Here is a 25,288-nt window from a genome sequence, read left to right as displayed (position 1 = left end):
TACCATGCAGTCTCAGATTTTTATATTTTTTCCATAAGCATCTCAAAATTCATGCTGGCCAATTATATTATCTTTCCTACATTAATTTTGCATGGAAATGATGGGTAGGTGGCTTTTGTTTTTATTTTGAAATATAAGAGGTTCTACTAAAACAGTAGATGGCTCAGCAAGTAAAGAGTCCACCTGCAATGCAGGAGGAGATCGGGGTTAGATTTCTGAGTCAGGAAGCTTCCCTGGAGGAGGAAATGACAACCCACTCCAGTATTCTTGCCTAGAGAATCCCATGGACAGAGGAGCCTGCCAGGCTACAGTCCATGCATGGAGTTGCAAAGAGTCGGACATGACTGAGCACATGGCAATCACTGTACCTGTTGTTTCTTTCATGGATTTTGTATTTATGTTACTTTTTCTTTAATAACAATTATATTTTAAAAACAGTACATAGGAGGAATAAAATACTGCTATTAAGGTTTACCCCTCCCAGGTGGTGCCAGTGGTAAAGAATCTGCCTGCCAATGCAGGAGATGCAAGAGACCCAGGTTCAATCCCTGGGTTGGGAAGATCCCCTGGACTTAATGAAATATTATAAAATATTTGCTTATGTGGCTCAGAAGATAAAGCATCTGCCTTCAATGCAAGAGAACCGGGTTCAATCTCTGGATCAGGAATACACCCTGGAGAAGAGAATGGCAACCCACTCCAGTATTCTTGCCTAGAGAATTCCATGGACAGAGGAGCCTGGCGGGGGCTACAATCCATGGGGTTGCAAAGAGTCAGACACGACTGAGTGACGAATGCTTTCACTTTCACAAGATTTTAAAGATACAAATTTTTTCTCTCAAATCTACAAAAAAAAAAAGTCTTCTCCTGTTATTTTTCTATTATATGCAAAAGTGCTAATGGAGTTTCCAGACTCCAGAAGTCTAAGATAACAGTCACATGTACCTCCAAGTATAATCACCATGCATCTCGTCTTCAACAGAAACGCTGTGTCAGCTGTGGAGCGTGTAAAAGACAGAAGGATCAGGCTATAGAGGAGTGGTGGATGTTTTGATTGTTTAGATAGTGGATATTTAGGATGTTTTGATTATGTTATGACAGCACACATGTTCAGAAACTTTGGTCACTTCCTAAAATGAAAGTTCACTTTTTCAGATTTCTCAGAGATATATTGTACTTTTTGAGATTTTATTCCTGCTAAATAACTATCCCATTAGTCCCATTTCCAATCAAAAGAGAAAGAATTTTGGTGTTCTGGTCTTCATACGTGCAACTGACATTTCATTGGCAAAGTCAGATTTTGTGGAAATTGAAAGTGTTAGTTTCTCAGTTGTGTATGACTCTTTGTGACCCCATGGACTATAGCGCACCAGGCTCCTTTGTCCATGGAATTCTCCAGGCAAGAATACTGGAGTGGGTTGCCATTTCCTTCTCCAGGGGATCTTCCTGACCCAGGAATTGAACCCATGTCTTCTTCATTAGCAGGCGGGCTGTTTACCACTGAACCACCAGGGAAGCCTAGCTACCAGGGAAACCCATTACTTACGCATTTATTTAGCAGCTATCTCTTTTCCTGGACTAGGTGCTCGAAGACAGAAGAAATGTTGTTTTGTTCACTGCTGTAGCCTCAATGCCTGGAACCATGTTCAACATATTGGACATAATAAATATCTGTGCTAAAATGAATGTTTGCTGCCTGTTGGATATTAGCCATATAACTGATCTGCAGCTTTTATCTTCAGGTGCTCCTAGTGGACGGGAAAGGTGTCCCCATGCCAAATAAAGTCATCTTTATCACAGCAAATGAAGCCAACCACAAATCTAATGCCACCACTGATGAGCACGGCCTGGCAGAGTTCTCCATCACCACCACCAACATCAAGGGCACCTCCCTCAGTATCAGGGTAAGTTTGTAAGGAAGTTACCAGTGACATGAAGAAGTCTTAGAAAAAAAGGTTGCAACTGAAAAGTGATGGCATTTCCAAGTTGTGTTTAGTCTTAAAGAAGACAGGGGAAAAAATGAGAAATTAGAAACTAATTTAAGGTCAATTTTAAAACAGTTGATTAAAAAGGAGGCAGCACAGAGTTGTGGTTAAAGTGGGATGGTTCTATACATGCAGCCTAAGACAGCCTGGGAGAGGCAGGCATCAATTACTTCACTCGAAGAATTGATGCTTTCAAATTGTGGTGCTATAGAAGACTCTTGAGAGTCCCTTGGACAGCAAGGAAATCAAACCAGTCAATCCTAAAGGAAATCAACCCTGAATATTCATTGGAAGGACTGATGCTGAAGCTGAAGCTCCAATACTATGGCCACCTGATACGCAGAGGTGACTCACTGGAAAAGACCCTGATGCTGGGAAAGATTGAAGGCAGGAGGAGAAGGGGACAACAGAGGATGAGATGGTTGGATGGGATCACTGACTCAATAGACATGAGTTTGAGCAAGCTCTGGGAGATGGTGAAGGACAGGGAGGCCTGGCGTGCTGCAGTCCATGGGGTTGCAAAGAGTTGGACGTGACTGAGTTACTGAACATATACAAACATAAACTCAACTCTTGAACAAATGCTAGTTACAGAAAGTGTTCTCAGACCTCTAAGTTTGCAATATATATTACATTTATTCATAATATCCATTTGAAACCCATCCTAAATGAGGCATCTCCTCTCCGAAATGCAATTCTTCAGTTTCTGAGGATCAGCTAGTCTCCCCAGTAAGGTTTCATAGCTCCAGTGTCTCTGTCTAAATACATAAAGTGGCTACAGAAACACAAGGGAGCTAATCAGAGTCGAGGATGTCTCCTCATATGCTCTTCAGAAATATAAATACCAACCCAGGAAGCCTCTGCCATGTAAAGGGTCTGCAATACAGATGAACAAAATAAGGGGCACTTCTCTCTCACTTCTTAGTGTGGAACAAAAGATTTCTAGGTACACTAGTTAAGGTAGGATACTAAACTACAACTCTGTGAGCACACTGCCATTCTCTCTGATATTTAATCTATAAGCTAATCCTGGTTTTCTGACGAGATCGGGCGTGTTCAGGGTGGTATGGCCGTAGACTAATCCTGGTTTTCTAATTCATCAGGTCAAATACAAGGATCACAGCCCCTGTTACGGCTACCAGTGGCTGTCAGAAGAACATGAAGACGCTTATCACAATGCTAATCTTGTGTTCTCCCAAAGCAACAGCTTTGTCTACCTTGAGCCCTTGCCTCGTGAACTGCCCTGTGGCCAAACTCAGACAGTCCAGGCACATTATGTGCTGAAGGGACAGGTCCTAAAGGAGCTAAAGGAACTCGTGTTCTATTACCTGGTGAGAAGGAGGGCCACCTTCACTGTCTGTAGATAAAAGCACTGTGTGGGCAAGCATTTATGAAGCTCTTTACATTCTTTCCCTGAAGGCTCAGACAGTAAAGAATCTGTCTGCAATGAGGGAGACCCAGGTTTGATCTCTGGGTCAGGAAGATCCCCTGGAGGAGGGCATGGCAACCCACTCCAGTATTCTTGCCTGGAGAATTCCACGGACAGAGGAGCCTGGCAGGCTACAGTCCATGGGGTCGCATAGAGTCGGACACAACTGAGCAACTTCCACTTTCACACATCACTTCTTTGATCTCTTACCCATGTTCCTTTTGAAAGTTTGACTTCTCTCCAGGCTAATTATTGCCAGTAGGGGCTTAAAGAAACAGGCATATTACATGGAGGGCAAGAACTTGGGCTAAGATTTCTTTCAGGCAAATTAAATCCCGTTTCATGTCCTTGTTTACAGATAATGGCAAAAGGAGGCATTGTCCGATCTGGGACTCACACACTGCCCGTGGAGCAGGGAGACAGTGAGTATTTCTATAATTTCTCATGTTTGCCCTCCTCTGTCACATGCAGCCTTACGCTGCAAAGATACCAGGAATAGTCTCAAATAGAGAGAGACTGTTCATCCCACCTTCAAAAAAAAAAGTTGAAAAGGGAGACTTATCTGGCAGTCCAGTGGTTAAGACTCCATGCTCCCAATGTGGAGGGTTTAGGTTCGATCCCTGATCGGGGAGCAAAGATCCCACATGCCTCGTGGCCAAAAAAACCAAAGCATAAAACAGAAGCAATATTGTAATAGACAGTAAAGACATTAAAAATGGTAAGCATCAAAAAAAAAATCTTTGAAAGAAAAAAAGAGAAGTTGAAAGGGGGAAGCAATAATGTTTCTTTATTTAAAAACCCTTTATCAAATGTTTATTTTCTTTTCCTTCAGGTTAATCTGTTCAAACTTAAAATATTGAGTTGGTTCATAATCTATGCTTACTCCAAATTTTCCAAAATAAATACTCATGAACCTTCTCAAAATGACATTTCAAAATTGTTTTAGACAATGGAAAGAAGCTAAAACTTTGCAGTGTCTTTTATTTTTTTTTATTTTTTTATTTTTTTTTTTTGCAATGTCTTTTATATATTGGTCCTGTGCTGGGTCATTTACATTTTCACATTATATTTCCCTTTTGAAGATATTTATGACTTATGAAGAAATAAATTGAGTTTTTCCAACATTGAATCAGACTTTCCACAGAAACAAATGTGAAACAATATAATCTCTGAACTTTTTGCTTATCCTAAGGGAATCTAAAAGATCCCTTACTAGAAAATTATAGGTGAACTACCATGAACTACTCTTTTGTTGCTTCTTTGTAGCAATGCAGAAGTGCTACAGTAGACTTGGAGAAGCTTGATTCTAACAAATCTATGTATGTGTCAAGAAACAACTTTCAAAGGAGCTCAGTACTCCTCTTAAGAATGAAAAATAGAATATTTGGTTCATAGAAAGTTACAGAGGATATAAGGGTAAATACAATGCATTAAACTCTTACTATTATATCTCACAACTGCAAGTTCTATTTCCTTTCTCCACTGTGAAGTCTAAATCAAATGGAAGCCAAGCCACATCTTTAGATAGCATCAAAATTTTATACAGATGAACTCAAGCTTAAAACTGTGGAGGATCATTTTCAGAGACGAGAAGACTTTGATAAAGTTCTTTTTAAGCCAGGGTTCTTAAAGGTGGTCATCCATTTATTGCATCTGTTTCTTATATCTGCTACACCTACTGGGCTTTGCTGGTGGCTCTGTGGTAAAGAATCCACCTGTCAAACAGGAGACTCGGGTTCGATCCCTGGGTCAGGAAGATTCCCTGGAGAAGGAAATGGCAACCCGCTCCAGTATTCTTGCCTGGGAAATCCCATGGACAGAGAAGCCTGGTGGGCTACAGTTCATGGGGTTGCAGTGAGTCAGAGAGGACTTAGTGACTAAACAACACTACATTACTAATAGAGTCATTGAACAAACCAGGCTCCTGAAATGACTTTATACTGATACAACAGAAAAGCATTATTTTAACCTTGAACTCTAACCCATGATCACTTCCTTATTGTCTCTGTGCTCCAGTGCAAGGCCATTTTTCCGTGTCAGTCCCCGTGGAGTCAGACATCGCTCCTGTCGCTAGGCTGCTCATCTATGCCATTTTACCTGACGGGGAAGTGATAGGGGATTCTGCAAGATATGAGGTTGAACACTGTCTGACCAACAAGGTGAGTGCTTTATATGGTAAAATTTTCAACATTTAAAACTAGAAGTTACTGTCACTATCAATTCTTTTCTACACTTGAGCATTGGGGCCAAAGGGGTTAAATGAATCCTCCAGAAATTTTCAGCAGGGTAACAGCAGATCACACTAAGAAGCCAAGAGAAAAACAAATATCATATGTTAACACATATTTTTGAAATCTAGGAAAATGGTACAGATGAACTATTTGTAGGGCAGGAATAGAGACGCAGATGTAGAGAACAGATGTGTGAACAAGGAGGGGGTAAGGAGGGTGGGATAAATTGGGAGATTAGCATTGATGTATATGCACCAGCATGTGTAAAACAGCTAGTGGGAAGCTGCTGTAAGGTACAGGGCGCTCAGCTTGGTGCTCTGTGATGACCAGGATGGGTGTTGGGGGAGGGGGGTGGGAGGGAGGCCCACGAGGGAGGGGATATATGTATACATATCACTGAGTCCCTTCATTGCACAACAGACTCTAATACAACATTGTAAAGGAACTATACGCAATTAAAGAAAAAAAAGAAAAGAAAGAAGCCATGTCACTTGACTGCTAGGACAAAATTCCCATGCATTACCTCTTACCATATAATACAGTTCACAGTACCTTGTTCCCTTCTTTTACGGTGAAGTGTTGGGACATATGTAACCAAGTTGATAAGACTACGAAAGCGCCAAAGAAAAATGCAAGAGTGTCTAGAACCATTTGTATTCCAGCCACAGTTAAAGAACACCTCATTATGGATCAAAGGTGGAAAGTGGAGTCTGAAATTTAAAAATAGATATCATTATAATAGCTCAACTGATGAATATCAGAATGACAAATAGGGAATCAAAAGCCTCAAGACTCACATGGCGTCAAATATCAACAAAGTCAGAGTGATTTTGCACCAAATTTGAGGAACACCCAGGAAAGGCTGGTGAATCCATGGATCAATCAGGAAATTTGTTCTTCTGACCTTGTCCCCAATTCCACAGGTGGGTTTGAACTTCAGCCCCAGACAAAGTTTCCCGGCTTCCCAGGCCCACCTTCGAGTCACCGCTTCCCCTCAGTCCCTCTGTGCCCTCCGTGCCGTGGACCAAAGTGTGCTGCTCATGAGGCCTGAAGCCGAGCTCTCAGCAGCCACGGTGAGTTCTGTGAGCCCCAGGGGCCAGGAAGGGCCCACAGGGGACTCAGAGCAAGGACAGTGGGGTGGGTTCTATTAAAGTTATATTTATCTAGGAGTTAATCATTTTGAGCTCTTTCATGTGCACTTTTTTTTGGTAAGGAAGATATTACATATGAATATATGGGTATAAATGATGCACCATCCCAAATCCCTGATATCAAAGAGCTCTATGAACCCAATAATAAGAGTTTTCAAACTAGTTTCAATATTTCAAAAAGTCTAACAGAAGTGGTACTTATACCTGCACTAAGACTGCACAGGCTAAACGAAATATCAAATTTTTATAAGATTGTATCAGTTGTAACATTGCATTTCCCATGATGAACACAGTTTCTGAAGGAAGATCTAGATTGTCTCTGATGAATAAAAATTAGGAAAAATTAATTGCTGTGTGACAAATGACATTATTAAATGAAACCTTTTAAAATATTGGGTTAGGGGACTTCCCTGGTGGTCCAGTGGCTAAAACTCCGACCTCCCAAAGCAGGGGTCTGGGGTTTGATCCCTGGTCAGAAACTAGATTCCCTCATGCGCAACTGAGACCCAACACAGCTAAATAAATAAATCCTAAAAAATAATAATAATACATAGATAAATAAGTTAAATGAAATAAAATATTGGCCTAATAGGAAAAATAACAAAAGAACATGCTGAGTGTAACAACAAGAAACTACTTAATGTGTCCTAATAGTAATTTACCCATTTCTTAATTTTAAATGCATAATGGAAGCAAGAAATATGTGGGCAAATTAATGTTTTTTGCTTATATAACATAATTTCATAGTTCTCAAAAAAATTTTTTAACTATAACAACCTCAGTGGATAGATAAGGCAGAAGATTCTACTAGTTTGTTAATAACAAAACAGACACTTTCAGGTATTTAGGAGCAGACCTGGGTTAGAACAAGAGTTCCTCTCAATCTGTGATAATGTTTCAGTAATGAAATGTGGGCAGCTAGTAGCATAAGTCATTCAGTCCACACAAACTTATTTAGTGCCTACTGTGTTCTGGGTATGCCTACTGTATGCCTAAATTCTGGGGATCTCAATAGTGAACTACTAGAAAGAAAAAAATCTATGCACTCATGGATCTTACATTTTTGTAGGTGAGACAGACAATAATTTCATTATATGCTTTCAAGAAAAATAAAGCAGAGCAAGGAGACAGAGATGCTAAGAGGGAGCTGCCTTTGAGAGTTTCATTTCATTGTGCTACTCACTTTCATTGGGCTCATCTAATCTTGTCAAACAATTTTGACAGGATTTTTATTCTTCCTGTTGAAATGAGTTTGCAAGTATCATTTTCAGTATTCTACAATCAAGTTCATGTATTTTATAAAGATATGGAGCATTTTGTTCCCATCATTAATACTAATAAAATACCATCCTGACCTATAGAGAGGATACAGGCTTATCCATGTGCCTCTTTAGAACATGCATCCATTTACTTTGTTATACACTGAGTCTGTTGCTAACCACCAGGTAGAGACAAAACTATTACTTAATTCTCTCATCCCAAAGTGTTACACAATCTCCCAAGTACAGCAAACCTCAATTTCTCTTAATTAAATTTTATTTCATTCCAACATAGAGTCTAGGGTTTGTCTCTGAGTTTTGTAACAAAGGATTATGATCTTTGGGGACTTGGATAGGAATTTTTTTTTTCCCTAACACTGTTAAACATCTTCAAAATCATCTTCTCCATAAATTATCTAAGCAACAGAGCCACCCAAAGAAAATCTGGCAGTGATTAGTCTTTTCTTTTCTCCTTGAACTTAAGAAAAATAAGCCACAAATAATTTTGGCTTTTTTAATTGTTTAACCCTTTTTGAGGGGATGGTGCCCCCCACACTGCACAGCACGTGGGTTCTTAGCTCCCCAACCAGGGATCAAACTCGAGCCCCCTGCTTTGGAAGCGTGGACTCTTAACCACTGGGCCTCCACGGAAGTCTAATTTTGTCCTTTTGTCCTTTGCATTTGTACAGGTTTATAACCTGCTACCAGTCAAGGACCTCAGCAGTTTCCCCTCAAGTGTAAATAAACAGGAGGAAGACAATGAAGACTGCATCAGTCGTGACAATGTCTATATCAATGGAATCATGTATTCCCCAGTAGCAAATACAAATGAAAAAGATATGTATAGCTTCCTACAGGTAAGTCCCTTATACTGCTGATGGTCACTTCTTAAGGTTCACAAAATATTATCCATGGAAAGAATATTTATTTTAATGCTTCCGTATCATAGTTGAGGGCAATGGAACATAGAGAGGTCAAGTAACTTCTCCAACGTCTACTAATAGTAGCAGATCTGCGAGAGCAACATAACTAAGACTGGAACTTCTGGGACTACTCAGCGAATTTTGTTTTGTCTTTTTACTGAAATTCATTGCCTTGTGATATTTATAAATATCATACATGTAAAATAATTACCTTTGAAAGAGGTTTAAAGCCAGAATAAAATTATCTCTTTATCAATTCCCTTTTTACTCATGTGAACATTAAAAGTTTAATATTAACCTAGTTAGATTGTTAAATTCTATGAAAAGAAGAATGGGTATATACATATTTTAAAATATTGATGTACTGATTCGGTTATGACTTCCTTTACAGGATATGGGCTTGAAGGCATTCACCAACTCAAAGATTCATAAACCCAAGATATGTCCACAGCCTGAACAATATAGAATACAGCCTCAAAGACTGTTAGCTTCTCCAGGTAAAAATTAACTAATTGCCTGATATATTGAACCAAATAAAACAATTCTTTAAAAAAGATAAAATGTGATGAAATTAACCAAAAAGAACTTGTGATTCAAGACATGGACAGCAGATTTGGGTTGCCAAGAGGGAAGGAAGGGTTGGAGAGGGGTGAACTGGCAGTTTAGGGTCAGTAGATGCAAACTATTATATATAGGATGGATAAAAATTGGGGAATGAAGAGCTTTTTAAATTCTTGATCCTCTCACTCCTATAAACTATTTCTCAAAGCCACTGTCATAATGTCTGAGTATGGTTTTTCTTTGCTCCTGCAGAGGAGCAGACCAAATCCAGACTTCAAGTCATAACCCTTACCACTTAGTACAACATGCAGTACTGCAGAGCCTCCTTTCTGCCTCTAGGTCTCCTTTCACAGACTCTCCAAGGTTCTTTTTTTTAATATAAATTTATTTATTTTAATTGGAGGCTAATTACTTAACAATATTGTAGTGGTTTTGCCATACATTGACATGAATCCACCAGGTGTGTACATATGTTCCCCATCCTGAACCCCCCTCCCACCTCCCTCCCCATCCCATCCCTCTGGGTCATCCCAGTGCACCAGCCCTGAGTACCCTTTATCATGCATAGAACCTGGACTGGTGATTCGTTTCACATATGATATTATACATGTTTCAATGCCATTCCCCCAAATCATCCCACCCTCGCCCTCTCCCACAGAGTCCAAAAGACTCTTCTATACATCTGTGTCTCTTTTGCTGTCTCGCATACAGGGTTATCATTACCATGTTTCTAAATTCCATATATATGTGTTAGTATACTGTATTGGTGTTTTTCTTTCTGGCTTACTTCACTCTGTATAATAGACTCAAGTTTCATCCACCCCATTAGAACTGATTCAAATGTATTCTTTTTAATGGCTGAGTAATAGTCCATGGTGTATATGTACCACAGCTTTCTTATCCATTCGTCTGCTGATGGACATCTAGGTTGCTTCCATGTCCTGGCTATTATAAACAGTGCTGTGATGACAATCCCACTGTTGGGCATACACACCAAGGAAACCAGAATTGAAAGAGGCACGTGTTCCCCAATGTTTATCCAAGGTTCTTTCTGCCTCTGGGTCTCACTGTTCTCTGACTGGGGCTCACTTCCCCCAGCTCACTTATAGCTTACTATAATACTTCAGAATTCACCTAAAAATATCACCTCCTCCAAGAAGCTTTCCTTTAACCCAAGTGTCCTTTCCCAGTTCCTATCTTTTTCATCACCCTATTTCTTTTGTAGCACTTATTACAATCTTTCATAAGCTTTTTCTTTATAGTTATTGTTACTGTTTGCTCCACAGTCGTAGCTGAAATGGGAAGACATGGTGATTTTATGCATCTTGAGGATACTGCAGAGCCTCCCACAGAGACTGTACGAAAGTACTTCCCTGAGACATGGATCTGGGACTTGGTGGTTGTAAGGTAAGCAACTTCTTTTAAATTACTTATTTATTTTGTATTTATTTTATTTTCACTTTTCATTTATTATTTATTATTGACTCCGCTGGGTCTTCCTTGCTGTGCATGAGCAATTCCTCTGCTGTCTGATAGCACGTACCCATTGTAGAATATCTTTCAAAATTGGAGTCAGTCCTCTCAAACTCTGCCATGGCTTTGGCAACTAAGTTTATGTAATATTCTAACTCTCTTGTTGTCATTTCAACAATTTACAGTATCTTCCACAGGAGTAGTCTCCATCTCAGGAAACCACTTTCTCTGCTCATCCACAAAAAGCAGCTCCTTATCCATTCAAGTTTGAACAGGAGATTGCAGCAATTTGGTCACATCGGGAGGCTGCACTTCTAGTTCTGGTTCTCTCGCTATTTACACCACATCTGCAGTTACTTCCTCCACTGAAGTCTTAACCCCTCAAAGTCATCCATGAGAGTTGGAATCCACTTTTTTCACACTCTTCTTAGTGTTAATAGTCTGACCTCTTCCTTTGAATCATGAATGTTCTCAATGGCACCTAGAATGGTGAATCCTTTCCAAAAGGTTTTCAATTGACTTTGTCCAGATCCATAGAGGACTCAACCATATATGGCAGCTAAAGCCTTACAACATACATTCCTTAAAGAATGAGACTTGGAAGTCAAAACTACTTCTTGATCCAGGGACTTCAATGATTATTGTGTTAGCAGGCATGATGACAACATTAATCTCATTGAGCATCTCCATCAGAGCTCTTGGGAAACCAGGTACATTGTCAATGAGCAGTAGTATTTTGAAAGGGATCTTTTCTTTCTAAGCAGTAGGTTTCAACAGTGGGCTTAAAATATTTAGTAAACCATGTTGTAAACAGATGTTTTATCATACAGGCTCTGTAGTTCCATTTATAGAGCACAGGCAGAGTAGATTTAGCATAATTCTGAAGGGCCCCACAATATTCAGAATGATAAATGAGCACTGGTTTCAACTTCAAGTCACTAGCTGCATTAGCCCCTAACTAGGGAGTCTGCCTGTTCTTTGAAGATTGGAAGTCAGACATTGACTTTTCCTCTCCAGCTATGAAAGGCCTAGTTGGCATGTTCTTTCAATATAAGGCTGTCTCATCTACATTTAAAAATCTGTAATTTAGTGTAATCACCTTCACTAATTTTCCTCTGGATAACTTGCAGCAGCTTCTATATGAGCACTTGCTACATCACCTTGAGCTTTTATGTTATAGCGTTGACTTCTTCCCTTAAGCCTCATGAACCATTCTCTGCCAGCTTCAACCTCTTCTGCAGCTCCCTTATTCTCTCACCCCACAAAGAACTGAAGAGAGTTGAACCGAAGAGAGTTGGGGCCTTGCTCTGGATGAGGCTTCGGCTTCAGGAAATGTTGTGGCTGGTTTGGTCTTCTCTCCAAATCACACAAATTTTCTCTATGTCAAGCAGTAAGGCTGATTTTCTATCTTATCATCTAAGTGTTTACCCAAGTAGTACTTTTAATTTCCTTTAAGAACTTTCCTGAGCATTCATAACTTGGCTAACTGGTACAAGAGGCCTAGCTTCCAACTTGAATTCCCCACAAAGCTTAATCATTTCTAGCTTTTTTAAAAATTGCATTTATTTATTTTTGGCTGTACTGGGTCTTTGTTGCTTCATGCAGGTTTTCTCTAGTTGCAGAGAGTGGAGTCTACTCTTTGTTGTGGTATGTGGGCTTCTTATTGCAATGGCTACTCTTATTGTGGAACATGGGCTCTAGAGCATGGGCTCAAGTAGTTGTGCACTGGCTTAGTTGCCCTGGGGCATGTGGGATCTTCCCAGACCAGGATCAAACCCATGTCCCCCGCATTGGCAGGTGAATTCTTAACCACTGAAACAACAGGGAAACCTTATTTCTAGCTTTTGGTTTATTAAATTGAGAGGGGTGCAATTCTTCCTTTCATTGAACACTTACAGGCCATCCTAGGATTATTTATTGGCCTAATTTCAGTATTGTTGTGTCTCAGGGAAAGGGAAGCCTGAGAAGAGGAAGAGAGTTAGGGGAATGAATGGCTGGTCAGTGGAGCAGTCAGACACACACAGCATTTATCTATCAAGTTTGCTGTCTTACATGAGTGCAGTTCATGGCACCCCAAAACAATTAAAATAGTAACACTAAAAATTACTGATCACAGATCACCACAACAAATATAATAATAATGTAAAAGTTTGAAATATTGAGAGAATTACCAAAATGTGACACAGAGACCTGAAGTGAGCAAATGCTGGTAGAAAAATGACACAAACAGACTCATTTGACACAGGATTGCCACAAACAATTTGTTAAAAAACACAGAACTGTAAAGCACAATAAAACAAAGTATGCCTGTATTTGGGCTTCCCTGGTGGCTCAGTGTAAAGAATCTGCCTGCCAATGCAGGAGACATGGGTTCAATCCCTGAGTCAGGAAGATCCCCTGAGGAAGGGAATGGCAACCCACGCCAGTGTTTTTGCCTCAAGGATTCCATGGACAGAGGACCCTGGTGGGCTCTAGTCCATACAGTCTCAAAGAGTTGGACACAACTTAGCAACTAAACAACAACAAGGCCTGTATTTTAACTGCTTGCTTTTTGTTCTTCACATGGCCATCCTCCCCAGCTCCTCAGGTGTGCATGAAGTAGAAGTAACAGTCCCTGATACCATCACTGAGTGGAAGGCAGGGGCCCTCTGCCTGTCCAGTGACACTGGACTTGGTCTCTCTCCGACTGCCTCTCTCCGAGTCTTCCAGCCCTTCTTTGTGGAGCTTACGATGCCCTACTCTGTGATCCGTGGAGAGGCCTTCACACTCAAGGCCACAGTGTTAAACTACCTTCCCAAATGCATCCGGGTAATGACCTCTTTTTCTTAAATTGAACACGAGTAACCATCCAGTAAATTAAAAACTGCATTCCTGGGAATACTGACAAACTTCCTATGTATAAAGTGGGTTCACCAGGAGAGAATACTGTCAGAAATATTCGGATGTTATATGACCACAGTTTCTGATATCTCCAAATACCAAACGACAATGTAAAACAAGGTTCTGACCTTATCATAATCCTCATGTCTTCTGTTCTCCAAGATTTCAACCTCTGAATTCCCATAATATTTAACTTTTCATATAGGATTAATTATATTAAACTTAATTTTTACATCTCGCCATAACTGTTTATAAATCTTATATACTCTGCTGGGAGACCTGAAGGTGTGGTTGATATCCTAAGCCAAGAGAGTGGGAAGGAGGTTCAGGAGGAAGAGGATATGTGTACAATTATGGCTTATTTGTATTGCTGTATGGCAGAAACCAACACAACACTGTAAAGCAATTATCCTCCAATTAAAAATAAATTTAAAAAAACCTAAGCCAAAGGAGTAGAGCTTCCACAGGCAACAAACCTACTGTCACGACTTTTCTTCACCTCTGCTCCTACCACGTGAAAGAGCAGATTACCCCCACATACTAAGATTTAGGTGTCAGATCCACCCATAAGATGCTCAGTCTTCATTTAAATTATCTTCAGTGTTAGGCAACCTGAAATCTACTTAATCCCCCAATGTGCTTTACTTTAAGCCATTCCCTCTTTGGTTCCCTTTTCCTCTGGTTCATTTGTCTCTTTGTCTCACCCATGGTTTCAGGTCAGTGTGCACCTAGAAGCCTCTCCTGCATTCCTAGCTATTCCAGAAGACAAGGAACAAGAGACTCACTGCATCTGTGGGAATGGCCGGCAGACCGTGTCCTGGGCGGTGACCCCAAAGTCCTTAGGTGAGAGACAGTCTCTTATAGGCAGTTCTCTACCTAAAAATTGAAGATATCTATGGGATCCTTATATCCAGGCAAAGAATGTGCCCCCCACTCCACCAGATGGTAGAATATTTTTCCTTCTTTAATTCTAGGATGTCTAGAAGGATACCCCCTTTCCCTCACCTCCATCTCCACCTTGGATTCTCAGTATCATTAGCCTCTAGTCTATGCTACTTCTATTCCTGCTCCTATATTTTTATAGGCCAAAATAAAAAGTCACAGAGCATTAAACATGTATAAACCTTGGGGTTTGGAGTCACTGAAGAAGACAGAGATGGCGCTCATCTCTACTGGTCCCCATTTTCTAGGGAATGTGAATTTCACAGTGAGCGCAGAGGCAGTGGAGTCTCAAGAGCTGTGTGGAAATGAGGTGCCTGTGGTCCCTGAGCATGGAAGGAAAGACACTATCATCAAGCCCCTGCTGGTTGAAGTAAGTAAGCCTGCTTTTCTTTCTTTTTTTTTTTTTGATGGCTCACAATGAGTCAAGAAAAACAGTGGTGAACCCAGTTGGAGTTCCAGCTTTTGGGTAAGAAGAACTAAATAATATATGATCATGTGATATTTCACAATATTATTCTCTCTGTCTCTCTCTCGTCTCTGTCTCTCTTGATTTAACTTTATAATTCCCCTCCCTTTCCCATCTATCAACTTGTCTCTGTATATTGCTTACACTTAAACAATTTGTTTATATAATACATTTGAAAATCATTCCAATACTTTTCTTCATCAAGAAACCTGTAGTTCCCCTATGTCCTGAAAGTCTCTCATTTCTAACTTTTTTCTTTCCTCCTAAAGCCTGAAGGACTAGAGAAGGAAGTAACATTCAACTCCCTGATTTGTTCATCAGGTAAGACTCAGCCATCATAGTTAAAATGACATTGACTAGAGTATAATGTTTGAAGTTCAAGGTATTTTATATATACCCTTCCTACACTTTCCCTGTGAGGTAAGATCCGAAGAACCATCAACCCATTTGTAAGTGAGGAAACTGGTTCTTAAAGAAGCCAAGTAATTTGATCAGGAAACTATCCTTATCCCATGAATTCTGAGTCTTTATTTCTTAAGCACCTGTCCAACTATCAAAATGACCTTCTGACTAGTGTATGATGTGGTTACATATGACCCAGCAATCCCACTTCTGGGCATACACACTGAGGAAACCAGATCTGAAAGAGACACGTGCACCCCAATGTTCATCGCAGCACTGTTTATAATAGCCAGGACATGGAAGCAACCTAGATGCCCATCAGCAGATGAATGGATAAGGAAGCTGTGGTACATATACACCATGGAATATTACTCAGCCGTTAAACAGAATTCATTTGAATCAGTTCTAATGAGATGGATGAAACTGGAGCCCATTATACAGAGTGAAGTAAGCCAGAAAGCTAAAGAACATTACAGCATACTAACACATATATATGGAATTTAGAAAGATGGTAACAATAACCCTATATGCAAAACAGAAAAAGAGACACAGAAATACAGAACAGACTTTTGAACTCTGTGGGAGAAGGTGAGGGTGGGATGTTTCAAAAGAACAGCATGTATACTATCTATGGTGAAACAGATCACCAGCCCAGGTGGGATGCATGAGACAAGTGCTCGGGCCTGGTGCACTGGGAAGACCCAGAGGAATCGGGTGGAGAGGGAGGTGGGAGGGGGGATCGGGATGGGGAATACGTGTAAATCTATGGCTGATTCATATCAATGTATGACAAAACCCACTGAAAAATAAATAAATAAATAAATAACTCACAAAAAAAAAAAAAGAAAGAAAGTGGGTAGATTCAAAAAGAAAATTGCCAAAGAGGATATTTTCTTGGATACAACATGGGTAGCATATGTGTAATATAATTATAATATACAATACAGAACGAGTAGCTGAACTGCTGAATTCAAGCCACTGCAACACCGAGTTTTCCATAGCTAACCACATTAGAGAATGAGGCCATGGTACTTCCTGAGAAAAGGTTGCCACAGCCTGTACCATTTGTCCGTCACTATTTGTTTGGTGTCGATTCTAACATCTATCAGTCACTCAAGAGGGAACTAAAGAAGCTTACAGTAAAAGATATAGCTTTATCTTTGTGGAAAATTTTCTCATCTAGACAAAAATATTTATAGAAACAGTACACTAAGAAATTTATCAATACAATGTGTTCTTTTTTTCCATTTATTTTTATTAGTTGGAGGCTAATTACTTTACGATATTGTAGTGGGTTTTGCCATACATTGACATGAATCAGCCACAGACTTACATGTATTCCCCATCCTGATCCCCCCTCCCACCTCCCTCTCCACCCGATCCCTCTGGCTCTTCCCAGCGCACCAGCCCCGAGCACTTGTCTCATGCATCCAAACTGGGCTGGTGATCTGTTTCACCCTTGATAATATACATGTTTCGATGCTGTTCTCTCTAAACATCCCACCCTCGCCTTCTCCCACAGAGTCCAAAAGTCTGTTCTGTACATCTGTGTCTCTTTTTCTGTTTTGCACATAGGGTTATCATTACCATCTTTCTAAATTCCATATATATGCTTTAGTATACTGTATTGGTCTTTGTCTTTCTGGATTACTTCACTCTGTATAATGGGCTCCAGTTTCATCCATCTCATTAGAACTGATTCAAATGAATTCTTTTTAATGGCTGAGTAATATTCCATGGTGTATATCCCCAATGTTCATCGCAGCACTGTTTATAATAGCCAGGACATGGAAGCAGCCTAGATGTCCATCAGCAGACGAATGGATAAGGAAGCTGTGGTACATATACATGATGGAATATTACTCAGCCATTAAAAAGAATACATTTGAATCAGTTCTAATGAGGTGGATGAAACTTGAGTCTATTACACAGAGTGAAGTAAGCCAGAAAGAAAAACACCATTTCTTGCCTTTCTCTTCATACTCACTTCTCTTTATTATATTTTTGTCATGTCAGGACTTAACAATTAATATGTGAAATGTACTCTAAAAAACATAATTGCCTTATTATTTAGCCTTGTTTCTGCATTTAAGTGAACTTACTGCTTACTACCAAATCCAACATGGATTTTCCTCCATTTCTGAGTTTTTCATTTTGACCTCTCTCTCATGTGTCTAGAGCTAATCATCAGAGTTTTATTGAAATTAATTTTAATTACTCACATAATACAAAAATACTTTCTCCTTAAAAAAAACAAAACCTCATTTTAAAGGTTATTGTCACTACCTTGCAGTCTTTTTTAATACTTTAATGATTATCCATGTACATTTTTAAATAATACATTGATAAATTTATTTCTGTACAGTGATTTACATAAATGGATAAGTTTAATCATATAACTTGCTTTCTTTTTCACTCAAGGACTTATGTTAGAAATCTCTCCATGTTAAATTATATATTTAGATAATTCCTTTTAATTTCAAACTATCACAGTTCTGCTTGGTTTTATAGCATTTCCTGAATTGGTTTTTCCAACTGTTTGCTGGACTAGATAGATAGATAGATGCCTCCTTGTTTATATATGCAAGTATATCTAAGGTAGATACTAAAACGTGAAGCCCCTAATTAAGAGCCAGTAATGTATATTCTTAGTCTTAACAGAACTGAACAAAGTCTATTACCTAAACATGCTTCTATTTCCACCAGTTTATATTTTCCTGCATGATCACCAGCATTTGTCACCATCAAAGTTTTTAAATTTTAACCAAAAATCTGGATGAAAAAAAAGTATTGTTGCTTTAATTTACATTTCTCTAGTTGAAAATTAGGATGACTTTATTTTTGCACACTTATGAATTGCTTTCATATCCTTTGACCATTTTCAATATGTTGGAATAGTCTGGGTTTTTTTGGATTCAGTTGTATACATTGATTCTTTATCTATTGAGTAATTTGTAGTAAATATTTCCTTTCATTTGGTAATTTGTCTTTTTGTTTTGCTTATGTCATCTGTTTTCTTACAAAAAGTTTTTTGAATGTAAGAGAATTTTTTGACATACAAGTAATATATAATTAATATAACTGTATATTTAGCACACAATTATATATTTAACTACAGGATTAAATTTAACTACATGACTATGTAATTAATATAATTGATAGTACATACATAATTGATGTATCCTACTTAATGAGTTTGGAGGAAGTATACACTTGTGAAACTGTCACCACAATCTATATACCATAAACTTATCCATCACTTCCAACAGTTTCCTCTCACTCTCTTATTATGTTTTTGTAATATAAGATATATCCTATTAGCAAATATTTAGGTATACAAAAATACTTTCACCTTAAAAAAACCAAAACCTCATTTTAAAGGCTATTGTCACCACCTTGCAATCTTTTTCAATACTTTAATGATTATCCATGTACATTTTTAAGTAATACATTGATAAATTTGTATCAGTATTATTAACTTGTTATTATTAATTTGTAACAGTATTATTAACTCTAAGCACTATACTTTACAATAGACCTCTTGAATTTATTCATCTTGTATAACTGATACAAGATGCCCTTTGTGCCCTTTGACAAAAGTTTCATTATTAGTCTATAAAGATGGGATGCGGTATGATGATAAATCATTTTTTTCTTTTCTTCTTCATGTCATTCACCAGTATTAAAATGCCAGCAAATGTATGCTTATCAGCAACTATTAATTTCTTTTCAGTGAGTCAAATACTGCTCATCTTCACCCCTTTCCCCCTGTCTAGGGTTTCCATAAAAATACCATCTTCATATCTGGTGAAATTTGATGGAAGTAAAGACTGAGCATTAAGGTAGAATTCAGGAACTTTTCAGTGACAGCTGAAACCACCACCAAGATATTCCGACCATAGTTTGGTCTTAATGAAACTCACTGAGTCATGTTCGACTCTTTGCAACCCAATGGACTACATAGTCCATGGAATTCTCCAGGCCAGAATACTTGAGTGGGTAACCTCTCCCTTCTCCAGGGTATCTTCCCAACCCAGGGATTGAACCAAGGTCTCCCGCACTGCAGGCAGATTCTTGATCAGCTGAGTCACTAGAGAAGCCCAAGAATACTGGAGTGGGTAGCTTATCCCTCCTCCAGCGGATCTTTCCAACCCAGGAGTCAAACCAAGGTCTCAGGCATTGCAGGCAGATTCTTTACCAACTGAGCTATCAGGAAAGCCCCCAAAAACTGGATTTTGGGCTTCCCTTGTGGGGAATTACACAGAATCACGACGTAAAAGGCACTAGTCAATGTGTAGCCTTCTTTTGGCTACAATTCCACACACAAGGAGGCTGGGAAAGGAAAGGTTCTAGAAATCTCAGAATCCCATTCATTTATGTTGAAGATATTAAAAAATTGGAATATTAAAAGAGGGATGACTTTTCAGAAGAAGTTTAGATTCAAGACATAGTTCTGGCCTCTGGGTCTTGGGGCTCTTTAGAAAGATATACAGTATAAGTCGTTTTCATTATGGCTGATTTGTTTCTTTCTCTAGGTGCCAAGGTGTCTGAACCATTATCTCTGAAGCTGCCACCAAATGTGGTGGAAGAATCTGCCCGAGCCTCCTTCTCAGTTTTGGGTGAGTCTCCAGCCCTAGGGGACTATAGGGGACTGGTGTACTGTATTAGACAATATCTACTGTTTTTTCCATAAATATTTTCTCAAAATAACAGCTCTAATTTTAATTTCTTTGTTCTCTTCTCCTTTGGACTTATTTATTGCTTTTAATCATACCTCTGTTCTTGAAAGACTCACCCTTCCTAAAAATGCTCCTTTCTTTACCTTAGATAATTATTCATTTCTTCCTAATGATTCTGATACACTATAATCTATAAGTTTTATGACTTCCCACCTCTCCCATTTCCTAGGAGACATATTAGGCTCTGCCATGCGAAACACACAAAATCTCCTCCAAATGCCGTATGGTTGTGGAGAACAGAATATGGCCCTCTTTGCCCCTAACATCTATGTTCTGGATTATCTAAATGAGACACAGCAGCTGACTGCAGAGCTCAAGTCCAAGGCTATCCTCTACCTCAACACTGGTGAGTGACTGAATAAGTGCATGAAAACTTTGCAGTGTTAAATTTTTAACAACAGATTGGATTCTCCAGTAGGCTTGAGTTACTTATCCATTCTGTGATATGTAAATATGTCATTTTAGGATATTTACAATAATAAGAATACTATGACAGTTAATTTCATGGGACCTATCTGGTGTCCAACCTCCAATAAAATGTTTAGGACTCAAAACCATCCACACACTGCAGCAAAATTTAGGGAATAGCACCAGATGCCAGGGCATTTTGATGATTTATCCGGCCATGCAATGTACAATCTGTCATGTTGCTTCGTTAACCTTCCACTCCAGGTTACCAGAGACAGCTGCTCTACAAGCACTTCGACGGCTCTTACAGCACCTTTGGGGACCATCATAGCAACAGTGAGGGCAATACCTGGTAAGGGAAAGACAGCTTTTCTGAGCTTCTATTTTTGTGTCAGCTCTCTCACATATATAGTCAAAATTATATTCCCAGTAACCCTATCAGATATTATCATTAAGCCTATAGTTGGCTATACTGGATAAATATACAAGACTAGCAAGGTAACAAGCAAAAAAGCTGAGATTTGAATACACATATGTTAGACTTTTTAAATGAGATAGCCAGTGACCATATCACATAACTTTCAGATAAATTGTGTTAACTTCAGTTTATGTTTTTTAGATCAGATTCACTTTGATCACTAATAAACTCACCAATAGGAGGAAAGAAATGAGATGGTCCCAGTGATATCAAACATTATTTTAAAATCTCTAAGGTAGGAACTTCCCCAGCAGTCCAGAAGTGAAGACTGCCTTCTAACACAGGCAGTGCAGGTTCGATCTCTGGTTGGGAAGCTGAGATCCCACAAGTCTTATAAAACAAAAGCAGTATTGTAACAAATTCAATAAAGACTTTTAAAATGGCCCACATCAGAAAAAAACAAAAAAGAAATACCTCAGGCAAAACAGTGTCAGAAGGTACCGCATGTAAGACCTATGTATGAGAAGATGCTACCATCTGCAAAAGAAAATCACTAAAGATTTAAAGCCTTAATCAAATAAATAGAAAAAAAAAAGTAACATTAGGAGTACAGCTGACCCTTGAAAAACATGCAGGTTATGGGTGCTGACCTTCAGCAGTGGAGAATTCTACACTATTTGTCCATTTACAGATTCAACCAACTGGGGATCATGTAGTACTCTAGTATATATTTGTTTAAAAAAAAAAAAAAATCCATTGAGTAAGTTGACTAGTGCAGTTCAAACCATGCTGTTCAAGAGTCAACTGTACTAAATCCAGCAGACTCATCAAGTAAAGACAATGGAAGCTCTAAGTACTTAAGTATGTCTGTTAGATGACTCACATCAGTGTGAGACGTGTCCTATACAGGCTGCTGCTGTGAAGTGGTTATGAAATCGCTGTACCAACATAGATGTGATCTTCACTTCCTCTCCCCTGCAGGCTCACGGCCTTTGTACTGAAGAGTTTTGCCCAGGCTCGAGGCTATATCTTCATTGATGAAGCACATATTACCGAAGCTCTCACCTGGTTGGCCCAAAAGCAGAAGAGCAATGGCTGTTTCAGAAGTTCTGGTTCTCTGCTTAACAATGCCATCAAGGTGAAGTGTTCCCAGAACTGGTTTTCTGTTTGTCCATTATACTGTCCACAAGGATAAGGAAAGGAATTGATAACCTAGGGATTCCTTAAGGAAGGTATCAGATGAAAATAAAACCTGGATAGCAGCATCAGAAAGATGGGATGGAACTTAGGGTAACTATGATACTTTGCCCCACGGTGATGAATGTGGATTAGGACAAATCCCATGACAGCAGAATACAAGGAGCTGATGAAGAGCATTCTCAGAAGTTACTGGGAGTTTTTAAATTACTGAGTCAAGTTCAGTACTGGTAATTGGTCTGTTCAAACGTTCTTTTCCTTCCTGGTTCAGTCTTGGGAGATGGCACCTTCTATGAATTTGTCCACTTCTAGATTGTCCATTTTACTGACATATAGTTGCTGGTAGGCTCTCTTATACTCCTCTGTATGTCTGTGGTGTCGGTTGTAACTTCTCCTTTTTTCACTTCTGATTTTATTGATTTGGGCCTGCCTGCTCCCTTTTTTTTTTTTTTCATGACAAGTCCAGTGAAAGGTTTATCAACTTTGTCTATCTTTTCAAAGAACCAGCTTTTAGTTTCATTGACCGTTTTTTAATTTTTAGTTTCTATTTCATTTATTTCTGCTCTGATCTTTATGATTTCTTTCCTTCTACACACTTTGGGTTTTGTTTGTTCTTCTTGCTCTAATTGCTTCAGGCATAAGATTAAATTGTTTATTTGACATTTTTCTTGTTTCCTAAGGTAAGCTGTATGACTATAAATGTCCTTCTTTCTCAAATCTCTCTCTGTCTCATGTTTACAGGGTGGGGTGGACGATGAAGTGACCCTCTCTGCCTACATCACCATCGCCCTTCTAGAGATGCCTCTCCCTGTCACAGTAAGTGTCCTGGCTAAAGCATTGCTCTGGATGCAATGAAACTGCTGACTTATTGTCTGAAATGTCACCTTACTCAGCTTTCCCTCTATGCAATGCCAATGCTTCCCAGATCGATAGAGAGTTTGATCAAACCACTAAGAAACATTTACACTTTCCCAGTGATGGCCCTAGTCTATTTCTTCCATAGCAACCTCACTACCAGCACCACACACACATAGAATGAATTCTAAAGATATGGATTATATTATTGCATTATGAATGTAGACTAACAGATTAAAAAATACTAGTCAATGTATGGCAAAACCAATACAATATTGATAAGTAAAATTAATTAATTAATTACTTTAAAAAAATACTATTCTCTCCATCCGTAAGAACAAGGCTAGAGGGACAAATGCTTCTGAACAACTTCTTGACCTCTCTACTGTGGTCTGTGTTTACCTGGGGGCCCCAGCCCCCCTGTTCACACAGCTCACTTCCTTCCTGTTCTCCCTCACCAGCACCCTGTCGTCCGCAATGCCCTGTTCTGCCTGGACTCAGCGTGGAAGTCAGCCAAGGAAGGATCCCAAGGAAGCCACGTCTACACCAAGGCACTGTTGGCCTATGCCTTTGCCCTGGCGGGTAACCAGGAAAGGAGGACAGAGGTACTCACGTCACTGGATAAGGAAGCCGTGAAGGAAGGTGAGAGCACACCTGGGAACTTTCTCCCACCCCACGTTCTCGGGATCAAGAATTCCACACCAAAAGTCTCCCATGACTCCCTCTCAGGATCCCTTTCCCTCTCTTCTTTTAACTATATCATTATATTTACATTTTGTTTATTTTTTAATTTTTGGCCACACTACGCAGCATGTGGTATCTTAGTTCCCCGACCAGAGATCAAACCCACACCACTTGCATTGGAAGGCTGAGTCTTTTTTTTTTTTTTTAATTTTTTTATTAGTTGGAGGCTAATTACTTCACAACATTTCAGTGGGTTTTGTCATACATTGATATGAATCAGCCATAGATTTACACGTATTCCCCATCCCGATCCCCCCTCCCACCTCCCTCTCCACCCGATTCCTCTGGGTCTTCCCAGTGCACCAGGCCCGAGCACTTGTCTCATGCATCCCACCTGGGCTGGTGACCTGTTTCACCATAGATAATATACATGCTGTTCTCTCGAAACATCCCACCCTCACCTTCTCCCACAGAGTTCAAAAGTCTGTTCTGTATTTCTGTGTCTCTTTTTCTGTTTTGCATATAGGGTTATCGTTACCATCTTTCTAAATTCCATATATATGTGTTAGTATGCTGTAATGTTCTTTATCTTTCTGGCTTACTTCACTCTGTATAAGGGGCTCCAGTTTCATCCATCTCATTAGGACTGGTTCAAATGAATTCTTTTTGACGGCTGAGTAATATTCCATGGTGTATATGTACCACAGCTTCCTTATCCATTCATCTGCTGATGGGCATCTAGGTTGCTTCCATGTCCTGGCTATTATAAACAGTGCTGCGATGAACATTGGGGTGCACGTGTCTCTTTCAGATCTGGTTTCCTCGGTGTGTATGCCCAGGAGTGGGATTGCTGGGTCTTAACCACTGGGCCACCAAGGAAGTCCCTCTGTATCATTACAGACTTGAAGTTTCTTACTCAAGTTAGACATCCAAAGATAAAAGGCAGTACATGTAATAGTAAGAAGCTTGGCCTCTGAAGACTAGTGCTAAAAAAGTATATGGCCCAGAGCAAGTGCTATACAAGTATTAGCTATTGATTAAGATATCAGTTCTCAATATATGCCCCACCCTCAACCAGTGTATCATATCATTTTAAGAGTCTCATGCTCTACCAACTGAGCTAGCCAGGCGGCTGTATCATATCATTTTAAACATAAGACTGAAGGAAGTTCTTTATCCTATGGCTGATTCATATCAATGTATGACAAAATCCACTGAAAAAATAAATAAATAAATAAAGGAAAAAAAAAACAAGACTGAAGGAAGTAATCCCACGAATAAATTC

General features: G+C 39.3%; 1 protein-coding gene across 2 annotated transcripts in view; it reads left to right on the top strand.

Annotated features, from left to right (window-relative positions):
• Positions 1-25,288, top strand: part of LOC122423438 (alpha-2-macroglobulin) — a 67,542-nt gene that overhangs the window by 34,326 nt on the left and 7,928 nt on the right. For both annotated transcript variants that reach the window (XM_043440508.1, XM_043440510.1), the window contains exons 11-28: positions 1,743-1,904; positions 3,089-3,316; positions 3,773-3,836; positions 5,431-5,573; positions 6,569-6,718; positions 8,745-8,912; positions 9,370-9,475; positions 10,826-10,946; positions 13,592-13,820; positions 14,609-14,735; positions 15,083-15,204; positions 15,570-15,621; positions 20,238-20,321; positions 20,611-20,787; positions 21,114-21,201; positions 22,249-22,405; positions 23,206-23,280; positions 23,781-23,961. In XM_043440508.1, coding sequence (XP_043296443.1) covers positions 1,743-1,904; positions 3,089-3,316; positions 3,773-3,836; positions 5,431-5,573; positions 6,569-6,718; positions 8,745-8,912; positions 9,370-9,475; positions 10,826-10,946; positions 13,592-13,820; positions 14,609-14,735; positions 15,083-15,204; positions 15,570-15,621; positions 20,238-20,321; positions 20,611-20,787; positions 21,114-21,201; positions 22,249-22,405; positions 23,206-23,280; positions 23,781-23,961 — 2,434 coding nt within the window. The remainder of the gene's footprint in view (positions 1-1,742; positions 1,905-3,088; positions 3,317-3,772; positions 3,837-5,430; positions 5,574-6,568; positions 6,719-8,744; positions 8,913-9,369; positions 9,476-10,825; positions 10,947-13,591; positions 13,821-14,608; positions 14,736-15,082; positions 15,205-15,569; positions 15,622-20,237; positions 20,322-20,610; positions 20,788-21,113; positions 21,202-22,248; positions 22,406-23,205; positions 23,281-23,780; positions 23,962-25,288) is intronic.

Source organism: Cervus canadensis, chromosome 21 (genome assembly GCF_019320065.1).
Source record: "Cervus canadensis isolate Bull #8, Minnesota chromosome 21, ASM1932006v1, whole genome shotgun sequence".
In the NCBI taxonomy this organism is placed as follows: domain Eukaryota; kingdom Metazoa; phylum Chordata; class Mammalia; order Artiodactyla; family Cervidae; genus Cervus; species Cervus canadensis.
The sequence above is the reverse complement of the archived record's forward strand: the minus strand, read 5'-3'. Positions and strand labels throughout refer to the sequence as shown.